General features: G+C 46.1%; 2 protein-coding genes across 3 annotated transcripts; one reads left to right on the top strand and one right to left on the bottom strand.

Moving 5' to 3' along the window:
- The first annotated feature begins 6,586 nt into the window (after positions 1-6,586).
- Positions 6,587-13,934, top strand: LOC116332604 (endothelial zinc finger protein induced by tumor necrosis factor alpha-like). 2 transcript variants are annotated; one of them, XM_031755615.2, is made up of 4 exons: positions 6,587-7,212; positions 7,670-7,883; positions 11,831-12,148; positions 12,333-13,934. In XM_031755615.2, exons 2-4 carry the CDS (start codon positions 7,685-7,687, stop codon positions 13,724-13,726), a joined length of 1,911 nt encoding a protein of 636 aa, XP_031611475.1. In that variant the 5' UTR covers positions 6,587-7,212; positions 7,670-7,684; the 3' UTR covers positions 13,727-13,934. The 2 variants fall into 2 exon arrangements, with proteins under 2 accessions (XP_031611475.1, XP_039473683.1); XM_039617749.1 differs by having other exon boundaries at positions 7,667-7,883.
- A 1,629-nt stretch (positions 13,935-15,563) lies between these two features.
- Positions 15,564-20,436, bottom strand: chodl (chondrolectin). Its single transcript, XM_039617654.1, has 7 exons — positions 20,227-20,436; positions 19,971-20,149; positions 19,725-19,882; positions 19,589-19,639; positions 19,402-19,485; positions 19,230-19,326; positions 15,564-16,833 (listed from the first exon to the last, which is right to left on the bottom strand). Exons 1-7 carry the CDS (start codon positions 20,356-20,358, stop codon positions 16,752-16,754), a joined length of 783 nt encoding a protein of 260 aa, XP_039473588.1. The 5' UTR covers positions 20,359-20,436; the 3' UTR covers positions 15,564-16,751.
- Positions 20,437-22,196: the final 1,760 nt, after the last annotated feature.

Genomic DNA, 22,196 nt, shown 5'->3' with positions numbered 1-22,196 from the left:
TTCTGTGATATATACTGTAAATGATTTTCACAGAGGTCTTAAAGTACTTAAATCACTGCTGATAGTCTGGTTGTTTACATTTTCACGTTTTTGTGTCTGTAGGGCTGTTTGATGACGATTTGGACTCCTCTGGGAGATGAGGACACACCCACATCTGTTCCATACTGCAGCCATTGATGGTGTTACAGCTCTGAGTCAGCTTTGGGCCATCAGATGCACACACTGGAAAACCAGCACCTGGACTTCATGCAGGAGAGACTGCCTCAGTGATGTAGGTTCATAACCGAGTTCAAACATTTCTGGCCTCTTATCACTTAGATTTTGAATGCATTTAAAGCAGGAACTGCACACTAGGGGTGGGTTTTAATAATCGATTCATCGATTAAAATCGATTCTGGCTTGATAACGTGAAATCGATTCATTAAAATCCTGAATCGATTTTTTAATATTAATTTATTTTGCCAGAAAAGCCAGAATCTCGAGTGAAACCTCACAAAATTTCAACAACCACCAAACAGCTAAGACAGTAAATGAGAGCAGGTACACGGATTCTGCACAGGGACGTAAACACACAGCGCGGACCCGCGGATCAGAATCAGTGAGATGTCGCCTTTCTCACCCGACGGGCGCTGCAGCTTTAAGCGTCTCTGCGCGCTCCCCACGGACGGCAATCACTTTCTGGCACAACAACTGCATGGACACGGTCGGTGCTGAAAGCCGACAGCTCCCTGATTCTGATATTTCGGCGGGTAGCACTTTGTGTTCACGCCCTTTTTGCGCTGATTCTAAAGCTGTTAGTTTTATCTCTCTCCAAACAATATTGACCGAACCAGCAGCAAAAGAAGATCCAAACTACGCTTCACGTAAACATCGTCATGAATTCCTCTGACTTTTACTGTTTTGCTTCACCCAAAACATCACCCTAAAATCACACTTCATGCACAGCTCTCTCTCTCTCTCTGTACTGTTTTCTGCATTATTCGCTTGGTTGTTACACACAGCTCTACTGTTGTTTACAGCGCTGTCGGCCGCTGTGTTTTTTTTTTTTTTTTTGTTTTTTTTTTTTTTACATTCTTCCGAAAAGAAAACTGAATTTCTGCCGTTCAATACTGAACAAATTTAAACTTTTAAAATTATGCAAAATACAAAACGCTTAGCCGTGTCTCTAATAAAACCACTGTAACGTCAGAGGTAACGTTCATATGTTGATTAATGGTTTTCTTTCGTTTTTGATGTACTGCAGAATATTTTATAAAATCCCAGGCCAGGAAAACCACCTTCATGTTTTTCTGTTTTATCTTCAGCTACTTTGACACAAAGGCATCTGCTGTGACGCTCACACCTTTGATAAAGTCTTGCGTGTGTCAGCTTCCTTTTATAGATACAAAAATATGTCAATGTACTGATCTGAATTATATTTCTGACTGTCAAAATTTCCCAGATTCAAATCGAATTTAATCGAATCGTGGATCGAATCGATTCGATCCACGATTCGATTAAATTCGATTTGAATCTGGGAAATTTTGACACTTAGAAATAAGTGATGATACCCAGCCCTACTGCACACCTGTCAAAAGTTTGGCAGCATGAGTACTGTAAAGTTTTGTAGGGTCCTTGTTAAAAATTCCACAAGCACCACACCACATTTGTCATATACAGTTCCATTTTGTACAGGACATTTTGAAATTTTATTCATATATATATATATATATATATATATATACAGTTAAGCCATAATTATTCATACCCCTGCCAAATTTTGACTTAAAGTTACTTTTATTCAACTAGCAAGTTATTTTGTGACTGGAAATGACACAGGCGTCTCCCAAAAGATAATAAGATGATGTACAAGACGCATCATTGTGGAAAAAAATATTTCACAGCTTTTATTTACATTTGAGCAAAAAGTATCATGTCCAGAATTATTCATACCCTTCACAAACTGTCACAGTCTCTGGGAAAATCCAAAGTTCCATACCATTCCAAATAGTCAAAGCTGTTCTAAAGCATCCTAATTACCCTGATTAATTGGGAATAGCTGTTTTAATCAACTCAACAGGTGAAAAACAGCAGCTCTCTGCAGGTGGTTTGTGGACAGTCATGGCTAAGACAAAGGAACTCAGTGAGGACCTGCGGCTGCGCATTGTGGCTGCTCACAAGTGAGGAAAGGGCTACAAGGCCATATCCAAATGTTTTCAAGTTCCAGTGGCTACAGTGCAAAATATTATTAAAAATACAAGATGTTCCGCACTGTGGGAAATCTCAGAGGACGTTGTCGGAAGCCAAAAGTGACACCTGTGCTGGCCAGGAGGATAGTGAGAGAGGTGAAAAAGAATCCAAGGATCACCACCAAGGCCATTCTGGTGAATCTGGGCTCTGCTGGTGGCAATGTCTCAAGGCAGACAGTCCAACGGACACTGCACACTGCTGGGTTCCACGGATGCAGACCAAGGAAAACGCCACTTCTCCAGGCATAAGGCATGCAAAAGCTCATTTGGCCTTTGCAAATGCTCATCTGGACAAAGAAGAAGATTTCTGGTCTTCAGTGTTATGGTCAGATGAAACAAAATTGAATTATTTGGTCACAATGATGTTGCCTTCATTTGGCATAAAAAGGAGAAGCCTTCAACCCACAGAACACCATCCCCACTGTCAAACATGGTGGTGGGAACCTAATGCTTTGGGGGTGTTTTTCAGCCAATGGACCAGGGAACCTAATCACAGTAAACAGCACCATGAAAAAGAGCAATACATGAAGATTCTCAACAACAACATCAGGCGGTCTGCAGAAAAACTTGGCCTTGGGAACCAGTGGACATTTCAGCATGACAATGACCCAAAACATACAGCAAAAGTGGTGAAGAAATGGTTAGCAGACACCAACATTAACGTTTTGCAGTGGCCTAGCCAGAGTCCTGACTTGAATCCAATTGAGAATCTGTGGAGGGAGCTAAAGATCAGGGTGATGGCAAGAAGACCCTCCAACCTGAAAGATTTGGAGCTCATTGCTAAAGATGAATGGGCAAAATGCCTGTGGAGACACGCAAAAAGCTGGTCTGCAATTATAGGAAGCGTTTGATTGCTGTAATAGCCAATAAAGGCATTTCTATTGATTATTGAGAAGGGTATGAATAATTCTGGACATGATACTTTTTGCTAAAATATAAATAAAACCTGAGAAATATTTTTTTCCACAATGATGCCTCTTGTACAGCGTCTTATTATCTTTTGGGAGACACCTGTGTCATTTCTGGTCAAAAAGAACTTGCTGGTTGAACAAAAGTAACTTTAAGTCAAAATTTGTCAGGGGTATGAATAATTATGGGCTTAACTGTATATATATATATATATATATGTATGTATGTGTGTGTGTGTGTGTGTGTATATATATATATATATATATATATATATATATATTCTAGTTATCCACTTGTCAGTATTTTTTGAGTAAATGGATGTCACTGATAAATCAGTGGTGATTCACCTGCAAATGTTTTAACAAACTTTGTTTTTGTAGAATTCATCAGCAGCTGTGGAGAGATGCATTTGAATATCTTCTGGTTCCACTCTTCCTTACCTGGAAGCTGAGTATTGCTGATTTCTGACAAGGACACAAACCTCAGTGCTTATCATGGGTGTTACATCCTCTGTGCAGCAATTCCAGAGAAAACAAGAGAGCAACGACCACTCATTAAGACCAGACAGAAATCTGTCCCTTTCTGGCAGCTGTGGAAACTTCCAATAAGAAAGTTTGCATTCTTAGAACAATGCTGGATCATGTGTGATGTGTCATCATATGAGGATATTACATTTTGACTTAATTCTGCTCAATTAAGTGTTTTGATCGTTGATCCAGTATGGCAGCTTTGTGTTGTGCTGCAAGTTAAAACCCATTGTCCTCATGAGCACAGCATCTAACAACTCTCCTTAAAAAAGTCGATTGACTTTAACTGGACACAGTGGTTTCCAGTGGGAGATACATTCATCAGTCACCCGTGACACTGGAGAAGTCACCTGGATGAGTGATAAATATATATAAAATATGTGTGTGTGTGTGTGTGTGTGTGATCTTTGTTTTCTCCAATTCACCAGGTCTGTAAAGTTCAGTATGACTGTGGTACATGATACAAAAGAATAAATACAGAAGAATAACAACTTTATGTGAATAACTTTACTCTTCTTAAAAATAACTCATAAAACAAGTAAATGTACAAATGTGTACAAGTTAGAGACTTCCTCAGTAAGTTTACACTCTTTTGGAGTGATTTTAATTGTGTGTTAAAGAAGAAAGAGATTAGAGGATGCAGAGTCCATCACTGAGGCAGTCTCTCCTGCATGAAGTCCAGGTGCTGGTTTTCCAGTGTGTGCATCTGATGGCCCAAAGCTGACTCAGAGCTGTAACACCATCAATGGCTGCAGTATGGAACAGATGTGGGTGTGTCCTCATCTCCCAGAGGAGTCCAAATCGTCATCAAACAGCCCTACAGACACAAAAACATGTGAAAATGTAAACAACCAGACTATCAGCAGTGATTTAAGTACTTTAAGACCTCTGTGAAAATCATTTACAGTATATATCACAGAATTTAAGGCCTTTATAATCACAGAGCATACAGAGAAAAGTACTAAACTGAATCAATTTCAGCTTTCATTTTTCATGATGTATATTGTATTAATAATTAAATTTCATTATCTGTATCTTTACCACACATTTGCCACATAGGTGTAGATACTATAGGTTCAGTGAATGCTTAAATTGCACTGATTAGAATATACTGGACATTCAAAGCTAAGATTCAGCGCACTGTGTTAGAGGCTGGGATTTGATGAATTCATCATATATACAACCTTTGATCATCATTTATGTCCAGGTGAGAATGAATCTGTGCACTCACATATTAAATGAACTGAAATCAGTAGTGTGATCTCCAGTCTTGATATAAGGAATGAGAGAACTGACAGCTGTTATTTTAATCAACCTGTCTCAGTTGTTTTAACTCCAAGTACCATAGAGTAATGTGGTAACATCTGGACTGACGAGTTTACTGTCAGCATTGTAATCGCTAGTTTAAAGGCTGTAGGTTGCAGCCATTGCTCTAACACTGTAAAAATGTAACAGGGCTCAGTGCTGGTTCTAACAGTCTGAGCTGCTTCCAGCTTTATTTGTGAAGAGCACAGCAGCTTACAAAACACGTAGCGAGCTCGTCGCAGCTGCGACGTAAAACTTTCATTAGCTAAGATGATCTTAAAATAACGGGGCTACGTGGCGGTGATGCTAGCGTTAGCCACGTTAGCACCTTACCTTCAACAGGTGGTCAGACTGTGTAGACAGGCACTCAGTCAGAGGTTGGCTCTCCGTCTCGCTGCAGGGTCCCTTCATTCTTCACATATCCGTGTCGAGCCGAGTGTAAATCCCGACGCTGAACGGCCTTTGTACAAGCACACACGCCTTCGTAGCAGGGAGAAGCTATGAGCTAGAAAAATCCAGCCTGGCAGACAGCCTGTGTCTGACCAACCAATCAGAGAGCTCCTTACATCCCACGGTGTGGCTAATTTGAATAGCCTCCAGCAAGTTGTTAATCGAAGAGCTAATCCAGCAGCTAATCCAGGAGCTAATCCAGCAGCTAATCCCGGAGCGAACAGGAAAGGGAAAAAGGATTTTGAACTGCAGTTTATTAAATTGCAAGTGGAAAAAGGATTTTGAACTGCAGTTTATTAAATTGCAAGTGGAAAAAGGATTTTGAACTGCAGTTTATTAAATTGCAGGTGGAAAAAGGATTTTGACCTGCAGTTTATTAAATTGCAAGTGGAAAAAGGATTTTGAACTGCAGTTTATTAAATTGCAAGTGGAAAAAGGATTTTGAACTGCAGTTTATTAAATTGCAAGTGGAAAAAGGATTTTGAACTGCAGTTTATTAAATTGCAGGTGGAAAAAGGATTTTGAACTGCAGTTTATTAAATTGCAAGTGGAAAAAGGATTTTGAACTGAAGTTTATTAAAGTGCAACTGAAAAAAGGATTTTAAAATGCAGTTTATTAAAGTGCAATTGGAAAAAGGATTTTGAAATGCAATTGGAAAAAGGATTTTGAAATGCAGTTTATTAAATTGGAATTCAAAAATGAATTTACAATTGCAGAATTTATTCTACAATTCATTATTAAAGCACAGAGATTTTTATTTCGATGCGCGTGGCTCTTGTGGTCCTCCATACTGTAGCAGAGGGAGAGATGTTCTGCTGATCTTGGCAGCTGCTTTGACGATCCGATGTAGCTGGCTGAGGTTGCTGACTTTGCAGTTTTCCAAACCACACGGGGATGCAGCTGGTCAGAACGCTCTCTATGGTGCTCCTGTAGAACATGGTGGGACACTCCATGGTACCAGCGCATCATGGAGTGAAGGGAAATTGAATGGCAGACAGAATGGCAAAGGAAGCTACAAAGAGGCTGCTGGTGGATATGGATATCAGTAGGACAGAGATCAAGAGTAGAATACAGCATAAAATGAAAGAAAGGTGGCAAAAGCAATGGGAGGAAGAGAGTAAAGGGTGAAAAATCCAAAGGAAAACAGGCGAAATGAGAAGCAGAGGAAGGAACAGGGGAGAGGAGACGGTTATATCTCGTCTCAGATTTGGGTACACTGGTTTGAATAGCATGTTGTTTTTAATAGGAAAACGCCATACAGGAAGGTGTGACTGCAATAGAGAAGAAGAAACAACACAGCAAGTTTTAATGCATTGTCAGAAATATGATGCTGAAAGAAGACAACTGATCAGAAAGCTTGGCGATATGAAAGTGAACCTGGACTTGGTTGATTTATTTCACAAGCACTCTAGAAGTGAAAGTTATCAGGCCATATTTTTGTTTTTAAGTCAGACTCATTTGTTTGTGAGGATTTGAATAATTTGTTGGGGGGAGGGTTGTGTCATTTCGGTGCTCACTTCACACCAGTTGGTAGCGGTAATGCACCATTTTGCTGTTTGCCAACCGCCTATAAACAATATAAAGGAGAAGAAGAAGAGTTCCCGCTGTGGCCGCTGAGTTGGGGGCAGCACTGAGCTGCTGCAGAGGAAGCTACAGAGCAGCAGAAGAAGAGCAGCAGCAGAGTGTGTGCGGCCTGCCGTTCCGCTGTGTTTCGTTGTTTTTCCGAGTTTTCGGATTCATACTGAAGCTGTTCTCCGCTCACAGCTCTCCCCCCGGACTCCGCCGCTCTCAGGTACCTGAAGGCGCTCCGTGGCTCCTTCTGCCGGTCAAAGGGCCGTTAGCCTCTGCTAGCTGCTGTTAGCATGGAGCTAACGGCTCTCCGATCATAGATAAACAACAAGTTATTGATCACATTATTGATGAGGTTGTCGGTGCCTGTTAATGGTCAAGTTACTGATCCTCGGACGGGGCGTGGCTGTGTAATGAAGCGCAGTTTGCGCTGTTTTAGCGTGGGTACGGTGGCTGAGAGCAGTCTAACTCCATACGCTCTTTAAAGCCTTCAGAGTGAATTCGTGGTCACGTGATGCAGCTTCAAACATTTAAGCGGTGAATTCTTATCGATTGGAAATCGTTGATTATCCATCTGAGTCACTCTTCGCGCTTCAGTCTGAGTGGGCGGAGTCACTGTGACTACTTCCTGTCCGGGTACCAGCGGAAATAAACTGACGGTGGTTTGTTCGGACCAGCAGGGGGCGCTGTGGGAGATGGAGCCTCCCGCAGAAGGAAAGCAGCTCTTCCTGCTGGGATCTGCAGGAGAGGAGAGAAGGAAGGAGGTGGGCTGCCAGTGGGAGAGCCCCGAGGAGGACAGAAAGGAGGTGGGCTGTCAGAGCGAGGCGGCAGAGAGGAGGGACGCCGCCGTCCAGGTAGACCTGCTGAGTCAGCAGCTGAGCTGGAGACACTCAGGTGAGAGCGCAGCCCTGCAGGTGGAGGGAGGAAACTTTGGAAGAACTTAATGAAAAAAAAGATTTTATTTAAATGTTAGTTTTAAACTTTATTTAATATGTAAATTTAAAGCAAGTAGTACAACTATAATAAATAAAGTAATAGTGAAATGTAATAATAATGATATCTGTGAAGGTTCTCAGTCATCCAGGTCATCGTAGTCAAAGGAGTTTGCAAAGAAAAGCGTCTGGACTTCTTTAAGTTGCTTGAAGACGTTTCACCTCTCATCCGAGAAGCTTCTTCAGTTCTAAGGTCAAATGGCCGAGAGTCCCAGATTTAAACCCAGTGGGAGTATCCCCCTACACCACCGGGCAGAACATGTTCCCTCTAAGCCTGAAGGGAAAAAGAAGGAACACACACATGTAAAGGAAGCACTGAAAACATGCGGTTATCCGAACTGGGCGTTCATAAAGTCAGCAAAGAGGCACAGAAAAGAAGATCAGACACCAGCGAGGGAGGATAAGAAAGACAGACGCAACAACGTTGTCATCCCCTATGTAGCCGGTGTATCAGAGAAACTCAGGAGAGTTTTCTCCAAGCATGACATCCCAGTGTACTTCAGACCCAGCAACACACTCAGACAGAAACTGGTTCACCCGAAAGACAAAACTCCAAAACACAGACTTAACAACGTGGTGTATGCTGTACAGTGCAGCGAGGAATGCCCAGACCTCTACATTGGCGGGACCAAACAGCCACTTCACAAGCGCATGGCACAACATAGAAGAGCCACCTCCACAGGACAAGACTCAGCAGTCCATCTGCATCTTAAGGATAAAGGTCACTCTTTCAAGGATGCCAATGTTCACATTTTGGACAGAGAGGACAGATGGTTTGAAAGAGGAGTGAAAGAGGCCATTTATGTCCACTGTGAGCGACCATCTTTGAACAGAGGCGGAGGTTTACGACACCAACTGTCTGCCATCTATAATCCAGTTTTGAGTTCCCTCCCCAGACGCCTTAACGCCCACTCACATCCTGGGCCATCTGACCTCAGGAATTCACATGACAAGGTGGGGCCAGGTTTCACAATGAGCTCACCTGAAACCCTGGCTGATTAGGTCCTACACCCGCTTTCACACCTTGGCGCATGTGATTAGAGGATCACCCGGGGGTCCTTTGTCCCTCCTTGGGGGGACACTCCCACTGGGTTTAAATCTGGGACTCTCGGCCATTTGACCTTAGAACTGAAGAAGCTTCTCGGATGAGAGGTGAAACGTCTTCAAGCAACTTAAAGAAGTCCAGACGCTTTTCTTTGCAAACTCCTTTGACTAATAATAATGATAAACTTAAATGGAACATTAGTGTTATATAAACGGTAAACAGACTGGTTCTTCTACAGCGATCTCTGCTCTCACTCAAAGCACCGCGTCGTTCATACAAACACTTCTGTGCTTTTCTATCTAACAGTCCCACATTATTAACATTTTATAAATAAAATATGACATTTAAAAAATGTTAAAATAAATGTACCATAATAACAAAACCATGATCTGTGAAGGAGCTGGAAACGGTTCAGAGCTTTCCCTAAAAATCAAATCAAATCAGAGTCAGCTGATCATGACCTCACTTTGTTCTGTCTATACTGTATTTTTGTTGCTCGTTAAATAAAATAATGTTCCGGTTCTTTCTGAGGTTCACCTGAACTTTTCACCTGCTGCCATCTTTTGTTCTGAAGCCCGTTGGTTGTCAACTGTTGTCGTCATAGCGACGGGTCCAGTTGGGCGGTGCTTCCTGCTTGCTGGTGTGGGGGCCGGAGCTGGTTTGTCATGTTTGCACTTTGTGCAGGTCGCTGAGAGTCTCGGGTTTTTGCTGGTCAGCGAAGCTTCTCTGATGGATTTTGGCGGTTTGTTGTTTAAAGGTGTTTGATGCACTACTGAGGTCTGTTTCTCACTGACCTGGAAAAGGTGCACATCTGCAGGTTAATGCGGGCTTCCTACGACCCCGGGTGGAGCTGAGGTCGGAGAGCTTGTACGCCGTGCTGCTCACCCTGTTAGCAGTGGCTGTTTGGGCTCCTCCTCACCCATTGGTTGAGTATCTGTGAGCCGCTGACGGTCTCTCAGACGTCTAAGCGGTGGTGATGATGGTGATGGAGCGTCTCCGTCACGAGAAGCTCCTGGACTTATTTCCATCTTTACCTCATGGGCTACTTTTAAGGTGGAATTTTTAATTGGTCAGCTTTGATCGTTGCATCAGTGCTGATAGATCTGTTCTAATGATTGAACCAGCTTTAGACGTCAGGTTTATTTCAAATGGATAGAATAGAATGTCACAAATGTTTTTTAATTTTAAAGGATTTTAGTGTGCGACAGAATCAAATAATAGACATGCACATGAATATTGTAAACTCAAGCTCTTTTAATTTATGGGGAAAAGCATTTAAACTGCATTTCAATTCAAAACAGAGAAACCAAAATAATATTCCTGGATAAAATTGGAAGACTTAAACTAAAGTGTTACTTTGAGTACATTTTCAAAATAGTATTTTGCTGGCTCCTTTGTAGTGGCATCGTTACACTGTTCCTGCAGCAGGTCTGGTCCAAACCTCTTCTCACTCTCCCCTTGCAAGACACTCTAAATCAGTGGTCCACAGCTTTTTTTTTTTTGCTCCACGGACGGTTTAATGTCAGACATTATTTTCACGGACCGGCCTTTGAGGTGTCCCGAATGAATACAACAAAATAAAATGATACGAACAAGACATAAACTGTGGTATTTTGTAAATATAAAAATAAACACGAATTCACTGTGTACTTGTGTAACTTTATTAGCAGTGTCCTCCTGAAATGCTGAAGCTCAGTCACAAACCTGTAGTAGACAGTTCAAGAAAGTGATTCTTAATCTCCACAATGACTGTCAACTACAGAGCTTTTTGAAGAAACAGTAACAATAAGTAAAAAAAAATAGTTTTATTTACCTGCATGACTCAAGTACAGTGGCCAGCTTTTGGTGGTTTACCAGCTCTGATGGAGTTAAAATGACTAGCTTGTGCTTTTGTTTGTCTAAAGCACCAAAAACAGCCTCTTGAACTCCACCGTGTGGAAACATCCTGCATGAGTGTCTCTTTCTGTTGCTCCTGGTGTAGTTAGCAGGGCTGTCTGTAATGCATCTAATTTTGCTTTTCAGTGTCAAAAAGCTGAATTTTACTTGAAATAGTCTTTCAGGCAGTTGGAAAGTTGGATCACCTGACACAAACTGTAGCACCCCCTATCTTCTACCACTGATAGTGGTCTACAGTCCAGAGCAATCAATTTTGGGAGATAGTGAGATAGTAAGTCAACATTGGACAAACTAATTTTGGTCCTGAAGCCAGTCATTTCATCAAGTTTGGTCAGCTCCCACAGTTTCTGTGCTCACTGAAACATGTTTTGCATTTAGATGGTACCGTGAGGTTGAAGTGCTTCGGTGGGATCCAAACTCTTTTTTGCACAGTTTGCACAAAACCTCACTTTTATCAAAGCTTCCATCGGGTAGTCTTTGGAAATGAAATTTGCGTCTGATCAGTCCTGGCAATGTGCTTTCTTTGGATTCTTTGTAGCTTTGATTTGTGCATCACTGTAATTGGTATAAAAGGAAATCATGCACTGACAGTAGTTGGTTTGCTTGGAATGCAAAGTGCGATTAAATTAGTTAATTTGTTTTTTAAATTAATTAATCACAATTAACGCGTTAAAGTCCCACCCCTAATAAAATATTAGAAAAATAAACAGTGTTTCTGTTTCCAGTGTGGACTATTGCAGGTAAATTAAATATTGTACAGTGGTGATAGTCGTGTTTGTAGTCTGTGTATTACACAAATAAAACCGGGATTAACCCGTCAGTGATGATTCTGTCGGTCAGTTTGCATCACAGACTCAGATTCTGAGTCCTGGTCCTCGTCCCCCTCTGACGCCGGTCTTTGTGTGCAGGCTCATCTGCGATGCTGCTTCAGTGCATCGCCGTCCGACCTGACGGACCAGACGGGGGCGCTCTGCTGCAGCATTGCACCACCAACAGGACCAGAACCAGAATCATCCGCCCAGCCCCCAAACTCTCCGACGAACCCACCTCAGCCAAGTCCAGGACCCAGAGGAGGCGGTCGGTACCTCAAAGCTTCAACACTGACAAACAGAGTCGCCGCTGCCACCGCCACGAGTCATCTGACACTGACCAACAGGAGGAGGCCGAGGTCATGACAGTGGAGGAGGACGACACAGCCGACCCCACCTGGACTCCGTCTGAAGGAGGTGAGTCAGATTTTACTGACATTTAATATTTGTAGCTTAAAAATATTAAGCTTTTTATTTAGACTGGTTTAACTCTGGATTAACTCAACTTTAACTCGTCGTGAGGTTGTTTTTTACTCTTGTGTAAATCAGGATTAATCTGAGGTTATCCTTGGTTTAACGCTTTACTCTCGTGACCCTGCAGGTGTTGCGCTCCAGCCGCCACCCTCGGCTCCCGGAGCCGTGCGGCCGGGCTCCCAGGATGTGGCCGCTGTGAAGCTGGAGCTCGAAAGCACCGTGTGCGATGTATGCGGCAAAGTGATGAAGAACAAGTCGAGTCTGGCTCGCCACTCCTTCATCCACACGGGGAAGAAGCCGTTCGCCTGCCACCTGTGCGAGCTGCGCTTCAATCGCCGCGACAACCTGCAGCACCACCTGAATCGGCTGCACCCAGACGGCGTCGCCAAGCGGGAGAAACAGCGGCAGGTTCAGGCGTGGCTGTGCGCCGTCTGCGGCAAGACGTTCAGCTGCCGCTCGCGGCTCAAGACGCACGAGGTCATCCACTCGGGGGTGAAGCCGCACAGCTGCGACCTCTGCCCCAAGGCCTACATGAGGGCCAATGACCTGGAGCACCACAAGAAGGTCGTGCACGTGGACGGTGCCGCCGAGCCCCCGCGGCCGAGTTCGCTGCTCTGCGACTTCTGCGGCAAAGAGTTTAAGTGTAGGTCGCAGCTCGCCGTCCACTTCCAGACGCACACGGGTGAGCGGCCGCACCTCTGCGACATCTGCGGCCGCAAGTTCGCTCGCCAGTACCAGCTCAAACGCCACAAGGTCCTGGTCCACAGCAACCAAGTCAACGGAGAAGACAGCCCATCAGACGCCCCGTTCGCCTGCGGCGTGTGTGGGAAACGGCTCAAATCGGAGGCGCTGCTCACTGCTCACGCCCGCATCCACACGGGTGACAAGCCTCACCGCTGTGGCGTCTGCCTGCGCAGCTTCCAGCGTGCCGCCTGCCTCAAACAACACCAAGTCCGCGTGCACCTGCGGGTCAGGGCAGGCGACGCCGGCGCTGGCCACAGGAGGAGCACCGCCACCTCTGAGAAGGCGTTCCCGTGCCCTGTCTGCAGCAAGGTGTTCAAGTTTCGGTCGCTGCTGGCGAGCCACTCCACCATCCACAGCGACGCCCGGCCGTTCACCTGCGACTTCTGCAGCCGCCGCTTCCGCCGCCTCAGCCACCTGAAGAGGCACCGAGAGGTCGTCCATGCCAACGGGGCACGCCTGCCGCAGAGTTTCGTCTGCCACATCTGCGGCAAGGACAAGAAGTGTCGCTCGCAGCTCGCCAGGCACGTCATCATCCACACCGGGGAGCGCCCGTTTGCCTGCGACCTCTGCTCGGCCTGCTTCAACCGCCACGGCAACCTGCAGCAGCACAGGAAGCGCATGCACGGTGTCAGGACGCTGCCAGACGAGGAAGCCCCGCCCATTCTTTTTGATGACGACGCGGCTCTGACGTACAAACAGGAGGAGACGGTGGTGGACTGTGCAGCAGAGCTATCTGAGGATGACGTGGACACCGCACAGCAGCTGGATGCCACCTGACAGCAGTCACGGAGTTCTGCTGCACCCGAGCAGCTCTGCAGGGTTTGACGAACAGACGGAGCTCTGAGGGTCACATGATGTTCAAAGACAAGCAGAGGCAGCTGATTGGCTGGCGGGCTGGTCACAGATCAGCTGAGATTATGGTAGAAGGAGTTTGAATCAAACTTTATTTGTCTGTGTCTTGGTTTAATTAAAGATGGTTACATCACTGCTTCTGTGGTTTCTCAAGGTTCAGTCACATGATTTAGTTCATGTTAAAGGTGACCAATCGGTGTGAAGGAGGAGTGTAACTGTGTTATCTTTGGCAGTTTAAAGGGTCAGCTAAAGAAATGTTTGTGTGACTGCTGGGAGCAAAGAGTCGACAAAAACACCTTACACCTGGCTCTTTGCTCGGGTGTGCAGACACAACACTCATCCCTCGCGTTGGGAGCCTTTTAATGCTTGAATGATTGAGTTCAGATACATGTGACAATGTCAGGTACAAGGAATGGACATGAGTGAAAAAGGAGCCAATGTCCAAAGAAGACCTGTATAAAGGGATAAGGGGTGGCTCAAGACTTTCGCACAGTTTTGTCTCGTGTAAATAGAAACCTGCTCAGTCCAGCTGTGAGTAAACAGCTGTGCTGCACACAAACCAGTCAAACATCACCACTGATCATCTGCAGGTACAAATTTATTCACATAATCTCAGACAGTTTTACAGCTCAGTGATTGGTTCACAGCTCAGCTGTGTCTTGCAGCGGGCGCCATCCATCCAGCCTCAGTGACCGCTGAGCGTCAGCACATTCAGCTAAAATGGACTCAGCTGGACACTTTATTCTCCGACCAATCAGAACATGCAGAAACCCTCACATCAGGAAGCATCGACTCCAGCTGACCGAGGAGGCTGTGTCAGTTGTTATATCACAGAAATAAAGGTTCTAGAGGGTGGGGAACTCCAGGCCTCACAGTCTGGTGTCCTGCAGGTTTTAGATCTCACCCTGGGTGAACACACCTGAATCAAATGATAAGTTCATTACCAGGCCTCTGGAGAACTTCAGGACATATTGAGGAGGTCATTTAGCCATTTGAATCAGCTGACACATCTAAAACCTGTAGGACAGCTGCCCTGAAGCTGGACAGCCCTGGTTTAAAGTTAGATGCACAGCTACGGGCACATTGCAGACAGTTAGTGTTACACAGCAGCAGGTTCGAGAAGTCACCTGGCTCGGAGACTGAGGTCATTCAGCTGGTCTCACCTGTCCCAGGGTCAGGTTATCAGCACGTTCTCAGCAGCTCACGCCCTGAATCACGTCCTGCTAAAGCTAAATTATCTCACAACAGAATCAGTTGCCGCCACAGCGTAACACAAACATTGTTTACAGGAACATGTGGATCATAATAATAATAATAATAATGCATTGGATTTATATAGCGCTTTTCAAGGCACCCAAAGTGCTTTACAATGACATTATTCATTCACGCTCACATTCACACACTGGTGGAGGCAAGCTACGGTTGTAGCCACAGCTGCCCTGGGGCAGACTGACAGAAGCGAGGCTGCCATATTGCGCCATCGGCCCCTCTGGCCAACACCAGTAGGCGGTAGGGTAAAGTGTCTTGCCCAAGGACACAACGACCAGGACAGAGAGGCCGGGAATCGAACCGGCGACCTTCCGGTTACAGGTGCCCTTCCCAACCCCCTGAGCCACGGTTGCCAATTCAACTGAAATCACCGACATTACAATGAAAACACAGGGATGTGTGTGTGTGTGTGTGTGTGTGTGTGTGTGTGTGAGTGTGTGGGGGCACAGAGGCTCCTTCAGACACAGACCTGTGACGTGTTCTGAGCATTAGCACAAACATGAGACTCGTCTGGTTTCTGCACATGTTCAGCTTGTGTTCACGTCACGAGGTGAAGGAGCTGCAGCATCGGAGGCCTCATTAAACGGAAGCACAGAAGGGATGATATCCAAACACATCAGCCAATCTGGTATCAGGGTGAAAACGATCCGCCTCAGGCTCCGCCCCCAAACCACTATAGCCATAGAAATTCCTGCAGGGCTCTGATGAGTGTCCGTGTTTTAAACTGAAGCTGTCGATCAGCCAATCACATCGTCCTCAGCAGCACCGTCACACTGATTGACAGCTGTGTTTCTGATCCACAGGTCAGGTGTGTTTTGGCTTGAGGCGGAGTTTTAGGTGGCCCTCCTTAAACTCAGCAGTCGTTACACCTGGGAGTGCCACTTGCCCAATCATGACCATAAAAACTGCCAGAGGATGACGTGATTGGTCGAACCATCGGTCAGCGGCTGCATTCTCTGCTGCATTCATGGTTAATGTGGTGTTCAGTGGGTGGAGCCTGACACTGATCCAGGTGAGCTCATATTCAGGAAGAGAGCATTTTACAAACATGAGTATTTTCAGTTTTTGATCCCACACATCTGAAGTCTGAACAACCAATCAGTGATCTGAGGAAGCGATCCTCAGAGGGAATCATTCTGCTTTAAGCTCCACCCCCTTTTTATTGTCCTGAAAACTTTTAAAACCATCTAACTCTCCGCACTTATTAACTGTTTTGTTAACACCCACCGTCTCTGTGGAGCAGCTGCTTCATCAGCTCTCTGTGAAATCAGACGCACCCCTGCTGTGACTCCACCCCCCCCGAGGGACACTTGATTTACTCTCAGCTGCTCAGAGCTCCCCTCCTTCATTAACTTCACCCAATTTACTTTAATTAAATGTGGAGCATCTGGCTAACAGTAACAGCAGGAGGAGCAGGGAGGGAGGGAAGGAAAGGAGGAATCAAGGAGGACAAAGAAGAGGGGAGCAAAAAAGAAACGAGGAGGAAGTGGGGGAGGATTGAAGAAGAGCAAAGGGACGGTTGATAAAACGAGAGAAAGGAAACTGGAATAAGAAGTACAGAAGAAGAAGTCTCTGTGATGACATCGCCGCCTGTCCATAAACGCCCTGCGATGAAGATCATTGATTGGTTTGACCGTAGAGTGATGTCCTCCCTCTGCCCTGCTGACACTGTGCTGTGATGTCAGACCTCCATGCTGTCAGCTTTGGGTGACCTGGAAATCCACAGATTTGATTGGTCGCCGGGCGTCTTGGTTCGGGAATCACTGGGTGGAGAGAGAGATATGATGACATCGTCACTAGAACGGCCACTGTGATGTAAAGAGTTGAGTGAAAGTCACAGATTAACTGTCTCAAACTGGAAAGCAAAGAGGAGCCTAGGTTCAGTCTGTCCAGTCTGACCAACACATGCAGCAACCACCATCAGGGACTGATCAGTTACTCTGATCAGTGACCGGTGTTGGGTGTAACAATAGTAATATTGCATTTTTCAGTATCGCAGTAATGTCACATCTGCACAGACAGCATGAGCTAACGCTAAGCTAGCCAGACAGCAGGGGTGTCCAAATTCATGGGGTGCATCCTCCTGAGGCCGCATTTGTAGGCCGATTATGTCACAGCGACCCGACAAAGGATGTCCAGATTTGAAGACTCCTCCAAATGCATCCTCCTTTTCTCCAGATTTGAAGGATGGGTCAGGTGTGTCCTTCATGGCCCACCATATCCCAGAATTCAGCCAATTCCAGTTTACAACAATGCTACTAATTTTAATATTACCCTTATTACTCTTTCTGGGTCACAAAATAAACTTTAAACATATTTAAAGGTGAGAATGTAGCTGTGTAAACTTCAAATATCTGCTCAGTTTTGTTCCTGAGTAAATCAGTTTGGCTGAGATCAAAGTTATAGTTTTCACACAGCTGAATCAACATCAAACAGAAAACTGATTAAACAGAAGTGTGATATGGTGGAGAGTTTACTCCAGTGTCCTGTTATATTTTAGATAGCAAGGAGCAGACAGCCGAGTTTATTAAACTCCACCGAGACAGCAGTGACGCAAATCTGAAGGCTAGACCGTCCTATTTCACAGCCGTTCACTTCTGGCTTACCCGGCCTTCGGTGGACTCGGCGCACGTAGACCGCGAAGGCCGGGTCCTCAGGAGGATGCAGCCTCTGAATTTGGACACAGCTAGCATGTGATAACGCTAAGCTAGCCAAGAACCCAGACTGATGTTAAAGCTGAGTGTATGCAGAACCCAGTCCAGCAGCCAGAGCCTGAACTTCAACAGGTAACAAGCTGACGAGCAGTCAGGCTGTTTTTCTACCTGTTCATGTTCCTACAGTGTAATCACCATGACGACTGCTTTAAAGTCTCTTTGTGCTGGTTTTCATCTTTGCTTTGTGTTCATACATAAGAGCAAAGGTGGAAGATCACATGTGTGTCCTCATTATGGGATGTGTTGGTGTGTGGGGCTGTAGCCTCAGGTTTATGTTGTCAACTGTAATTATGAGACAGTTTCAGGTAATTTTTCAGAGTAATGACAAAGTAATGTCACGAGTATTATAATGAATTACTTTATCAGACACGTAATTAAGAACTGCAATTTTTTTTATGAAGGTAACAAGTAATATGTAATACATTACACATATCCCGTGTCACTTCACACCATACTTTCCTCCTCTGGAACAAAAAAAGGACTAAAACCTTATTTCAGAATACTCTGCTTCTTCATGTTCTGTGTGTTTGTTTCCATCATATTCATTAAAAGCTGCCCTCAGACAGGCTGACCTCCGTTTGGTTGTAACACACAGCCGTCCCTTTACGTGCTCTGAGTAAAAGCCGGGCTTCAGGTGTCATCTCGATCTGGGGCAAAGAATAAAATGCCACACAGTATCACCTGAAGAGGGAGCTCTGCTCAGCCTGCTGCAGGGAAAAAGTCGGAAATGTTCAGAATAATCCTTCTTTGTCTGACCCTCTGTCTGAAACAAGCTGCTTTAGCTCCTCCCCCTTTAAGCCCACTCTCTGATTAGAAAATATCTGGAAGCCTGCCGAGGGGCAGACTCTGGTTGTCATGAGCTTCGCAGCATTTACAGATCTACATTAGAGGCGCAATATTTATCACACCTAATCAGCTGCCTTTGACCTCTGACTCCATCAGGCTCCAACACTGAGCTCCATCCCTGAGCTGCAGGAGTTCCCTTTGGCAAACAGCTGCTTTGGTTCAGCTGAAGCTGTGGCAGGTCTGGAGTCAGCCAGCGCTGCCTCACTGCTTCTGATTCGACAGCTTTAAGGAGTGAGTGGTGAGGTCAGCTGACCCGGCTGGGCCGTGGAGGAAAGTGGGAACAGAAACAGCGAAAATACGCAAGTCAGCAGATTTTCTGCTGCTGTAGACTCCTGAACTGATGCCAGCAACACACACACACACACATGCTGGTCTTTCTATCACTGTGAGGACCCATACTGCATCTGATGACCAAACCTGACTCTTGCCTAAAAGCATCAGGTCTGAATATCCCCACCAAATGTCCCCTCAGAGTTAACACCTCCGCCTGCTGTAAATCAGCTCGTTAACCAGTTGACTCGTTACAATCACACAGGAAATGCTGCAGCTGCGGCAGCAGAGGAGCATGATGGGATTCATAGCCACTCTGCATGTCTTACCTTCTGCTGAGCATCTGAAAACAGCAGGTGGCAGAAGCCACCAGGATGAGCAGCAGCAGGGGGATGGTGGGGATGACAACGTACAGCAGCAGCATACCTGCAGAGACACACCAGACCACCTGAGCATCAGGTCACGAGCCCAGATCAGGTCAAAGGTCGCAGGTGTTCTTACCTGAAGCTCCGGCCATGGTGACCTGAGGTGGAACGTCTTCGTTGTCTGCAGGCTGTGTGGCCACGCCTCCACCTGCAGTCACTGCTGAGGACACAAGAACACACCTGTGCCTTAATACAGAGCTGCAGGTGAGTCCCACCTACGGCTCCACCTGCCTCTCTGATCTTATATGGACCTTGCTCCTTACCTGTATCCTGCCCACCAGGTGTGTCACCATGTTCTTTCACCAGATGGCTCTCTGAAAGAACCTGAGTGAGTGAAGCTGATTGGCTGACAGCACCTGGGCTGCTTATCTATGAGTGAAGCTGACTGGCTGATGGTACCTGGGTCGTATTTGCAGATGAAGTTGTGTTTCATGTTGCAGCGGTCGTCGTTCCATTGGTAGAGATAAGCCCCGCCCAGACCAGAAGGCGCAGTTGGCTGATGGTACATGACAACGCAGGCCTCGCCTCCACAGGACGGTTCGTCGAAGTACCAGTTCCTGCATCATCAGCACAGTTGGTTAAGCCCCACGCCCTTTAGTAAAATATGCCGGGGGTCACCTGACGCAGTTCTGACATCACGCTCACCTGAAGGAGGCCACGCTGCCGTCAGTCCACTGGTAGAGCTGTGGACAGGAAGTGAAGGCGTTGCTGAGCTCCGAGTGAGTCTGATCCGCTCCCTCCACCCGAGTCAGGCCGATCCAGAAGTCCCCGTCAGCTATGCCCCCGCCCCCTCCTGCCCCACCCACCGCACCTGAACGCAGCTCCTGGAAAAAAAAAACAAGGAGGAAGGGTCACAGAAAAAGGAGGGGAGGGGCCAGAGAGAACCAGGTGTGGGTCTCACCTGCAGCAGGTGCTCGATGTCTCGCTGCTCCGTCGAGCTCTCAATGCTGAGCAGCGCTCCTCCGTCCATCTCGCAGGCCTGACGCGCCTCGCTGAAGGCAACGCGGCTCGACACGTCGTGGAAGTATGCCATCTTATAGCAGGGATGCTCGGCCCCGCCCACACACACTGTCTGACCTGAGACATGGAGCCCCACCCACAGGAAGATGCATCAGAGCAGCACACACAGAGTGTATGTGTGTGTGTGCAACAGTGTGTTAATCACTGTTGCACACACACACATACACAGACACACTGAGCTCCTTTAAGTGATTAGCTGGAGTGTCTTCTGCACCATCATCACTTTACTGTTGAAACCACTAAAGAGCTCCATATATATCTGTCTGCTATCAGCCCACCCTCCACCCATCCCTCCACCCGTTCCTGCTGCCTGTGGTTCAGGTATTTTAGCTGCTCCTCTGATAAATCGAACAGATCTCTGAATCATCAGCTGGTCACATGACCCATTACCAACCTGCAAACCTTACACCAGAAACACCACCCAGTTGTAGGCCTGCAAATCTCACAGCGCCCCTCCTCTGTCCCCTGAAACTCCAACCTGCACTCTGCTTCACCCCCAGTGTATTTTTTACTTTGCTAAACCTTGAAAACATCGGCTTCAAGAACGCACATCAGAGCGTGTGCGAGCACGCCCGGCTGTGGGCGGCTGCCTCCCATCACCTCCTCCATCTGTCTGCTGCATCTGTTTTCTAACATCTGCAGGAGCTCCAGATGTTCACACGAAGCAGTCATAGTGAGTCTCGTCAGAAAATCAGCTAGGACTCAAACAGACAACAAATACGACACAAAGTGAAGTTTATTTTATCGAATCTGTTAAAGGCGTCTGAGCTGGTGGCCGCCTGTCATCATTGCTGTGAAGCCGATGGTTTGAATACTCGCAGTGGTTTGTGTGACTTGATCCTCACTTCGATCAGGTGTCACGTTTCACCCTGACAGAAGAACAAAGCTCTTTCATTTCTCTGATCACAGTCAGACGATGTTTGCACAGGTCAGAGCTTCTTTAATGTGATCGAAGCCACACACACATATATACACACACACACACACGTATACGTATAAAGACATGTATACACATACGTATAAACACACATACACACGTAGACACACATTTATACACACACGTTTACACACATAGACACACATATACAGACGTATACACAGATGTACACACATACGCGTATACAAAGACGTATACACACAGACGTGTACACACACACACACATCTTCCAGTTAAACAAGTGCTGCTGGTTTTCCTTCACAATGGAAAATACAAAGCGCAGCAGGATGAGCTGCTGCCTGCACCGCTGCACCACTGAGGTTTCTGTAACATGGAAACTTTTCACACCTCACAAGAGCCACACTGTTTAAAAAGTAATTGCATTACTGCAGTAACTCACCGCTCACCACCCGTGCTGCCTTCACCTGGACCACCCCAATTGCCACGACGACCCCGAGCATCAGTCGGTTAATCATCACGGTCCTCGAGCAGGTCATCTTTTTTTCCTTAAATCTAAAATTAAATCTACAAAATAAAAGTGTTTTTGTGGAGAGCTGTTCCAGAGAAGTTTCAAAATAAAAGCCTGCCTCTGGTCAGCGTGTTCCTGGTGTCCATGTTTCCTCTCCTGTCTTGGTACTCTGAAGTGAAGCGGGAGGCAGAGGAGCGCTTGTCTCCTCCTCCTCCATCGATCCTCCCCACTGAGCCCCAGCTGTAACCTCCTGCTTCACTAAAGCCCGGGGGACCACCACACACACACATACAGTTTAATTCATTTACTCAGAGCCTCAGCTGATTGGCTCCCACAGAGCAGCTGATCAATAGATGAAATGTGCAGTTATGAGCAACACTTGAGCTCGCCGCTTCCTCCATTGATCCCTGAGCAGGAGGAATTTTCTCTCATTATTCACACAGCG

This window comes from Oreochromis aureus, linkage group 9 (genome assembly GCF_013358895.1).
Source record: "Oreochromis aureus strain Israel breed Guangdong linkage group 9, ZZ_aureus, whole genome shotgun sequence".
NCBI lineage: Eukaryota > Metazoa > Chordata > Actinopteri > Cichliformes > Cichlidae > Oreochromis > Oreochromis aureus.
This window is presented reverse-complemented; position numbering and strand designations above follow the sequence as displayed.

What these genes read in the sequence shown, in the direction of transcription:
- LOC116332604 (XM_031755615.2), top strand. Translation starts at nt 7,685, where the DNA reads ATGGAGCCTCCCGCAGAAGGAAAGCAGCTCTTCCTGCTGGGATCTGCA. An exon ending in GCTGAGCTGGAGACACTCAG is followed by an intron (nt 7,884 to 11,830) that starts GTGAGAGCGCAG and finishes CTTTGTGTGCAG; the next exon opens with GCTCATCTGCGATGCTGCTT. An exon ending in CTGGACTCCGTCTGAAGGAG is followed by an intron (nt 12,149 to 12,332) that starts GTGAGTCAGATT and finishes GTGACCCTGCAG; the next exon opens with GTGTTGCGCTCCAGCCGCCA.
- chodl (XM_039617654.1), bottom strand. Translation starts at nt 20,358, where the DNA reads ATGGCATACTTCCACGACGTGTCGAGCCGCGTTGCCTTCAGCGAGGCG. An exon ending in CATCTGCAAATACGACCCAG is followed by an intron (nt 19,640 to 19,724) that starts GTACCATCAGCC and finishes AGGTTCTTTCAG; the next exon opens with AGAGCCATCTGGTGAAAGAA. An exon ending in ACCTGGTGGGCAGGATACAG is followed by an intron (nt 19,486 to 19,588) that starts GTAAGGAGCAAG and finishes TTGTGTCCTCAG; the next exon opens with CAGTGACTGCAGGTGGAGGC.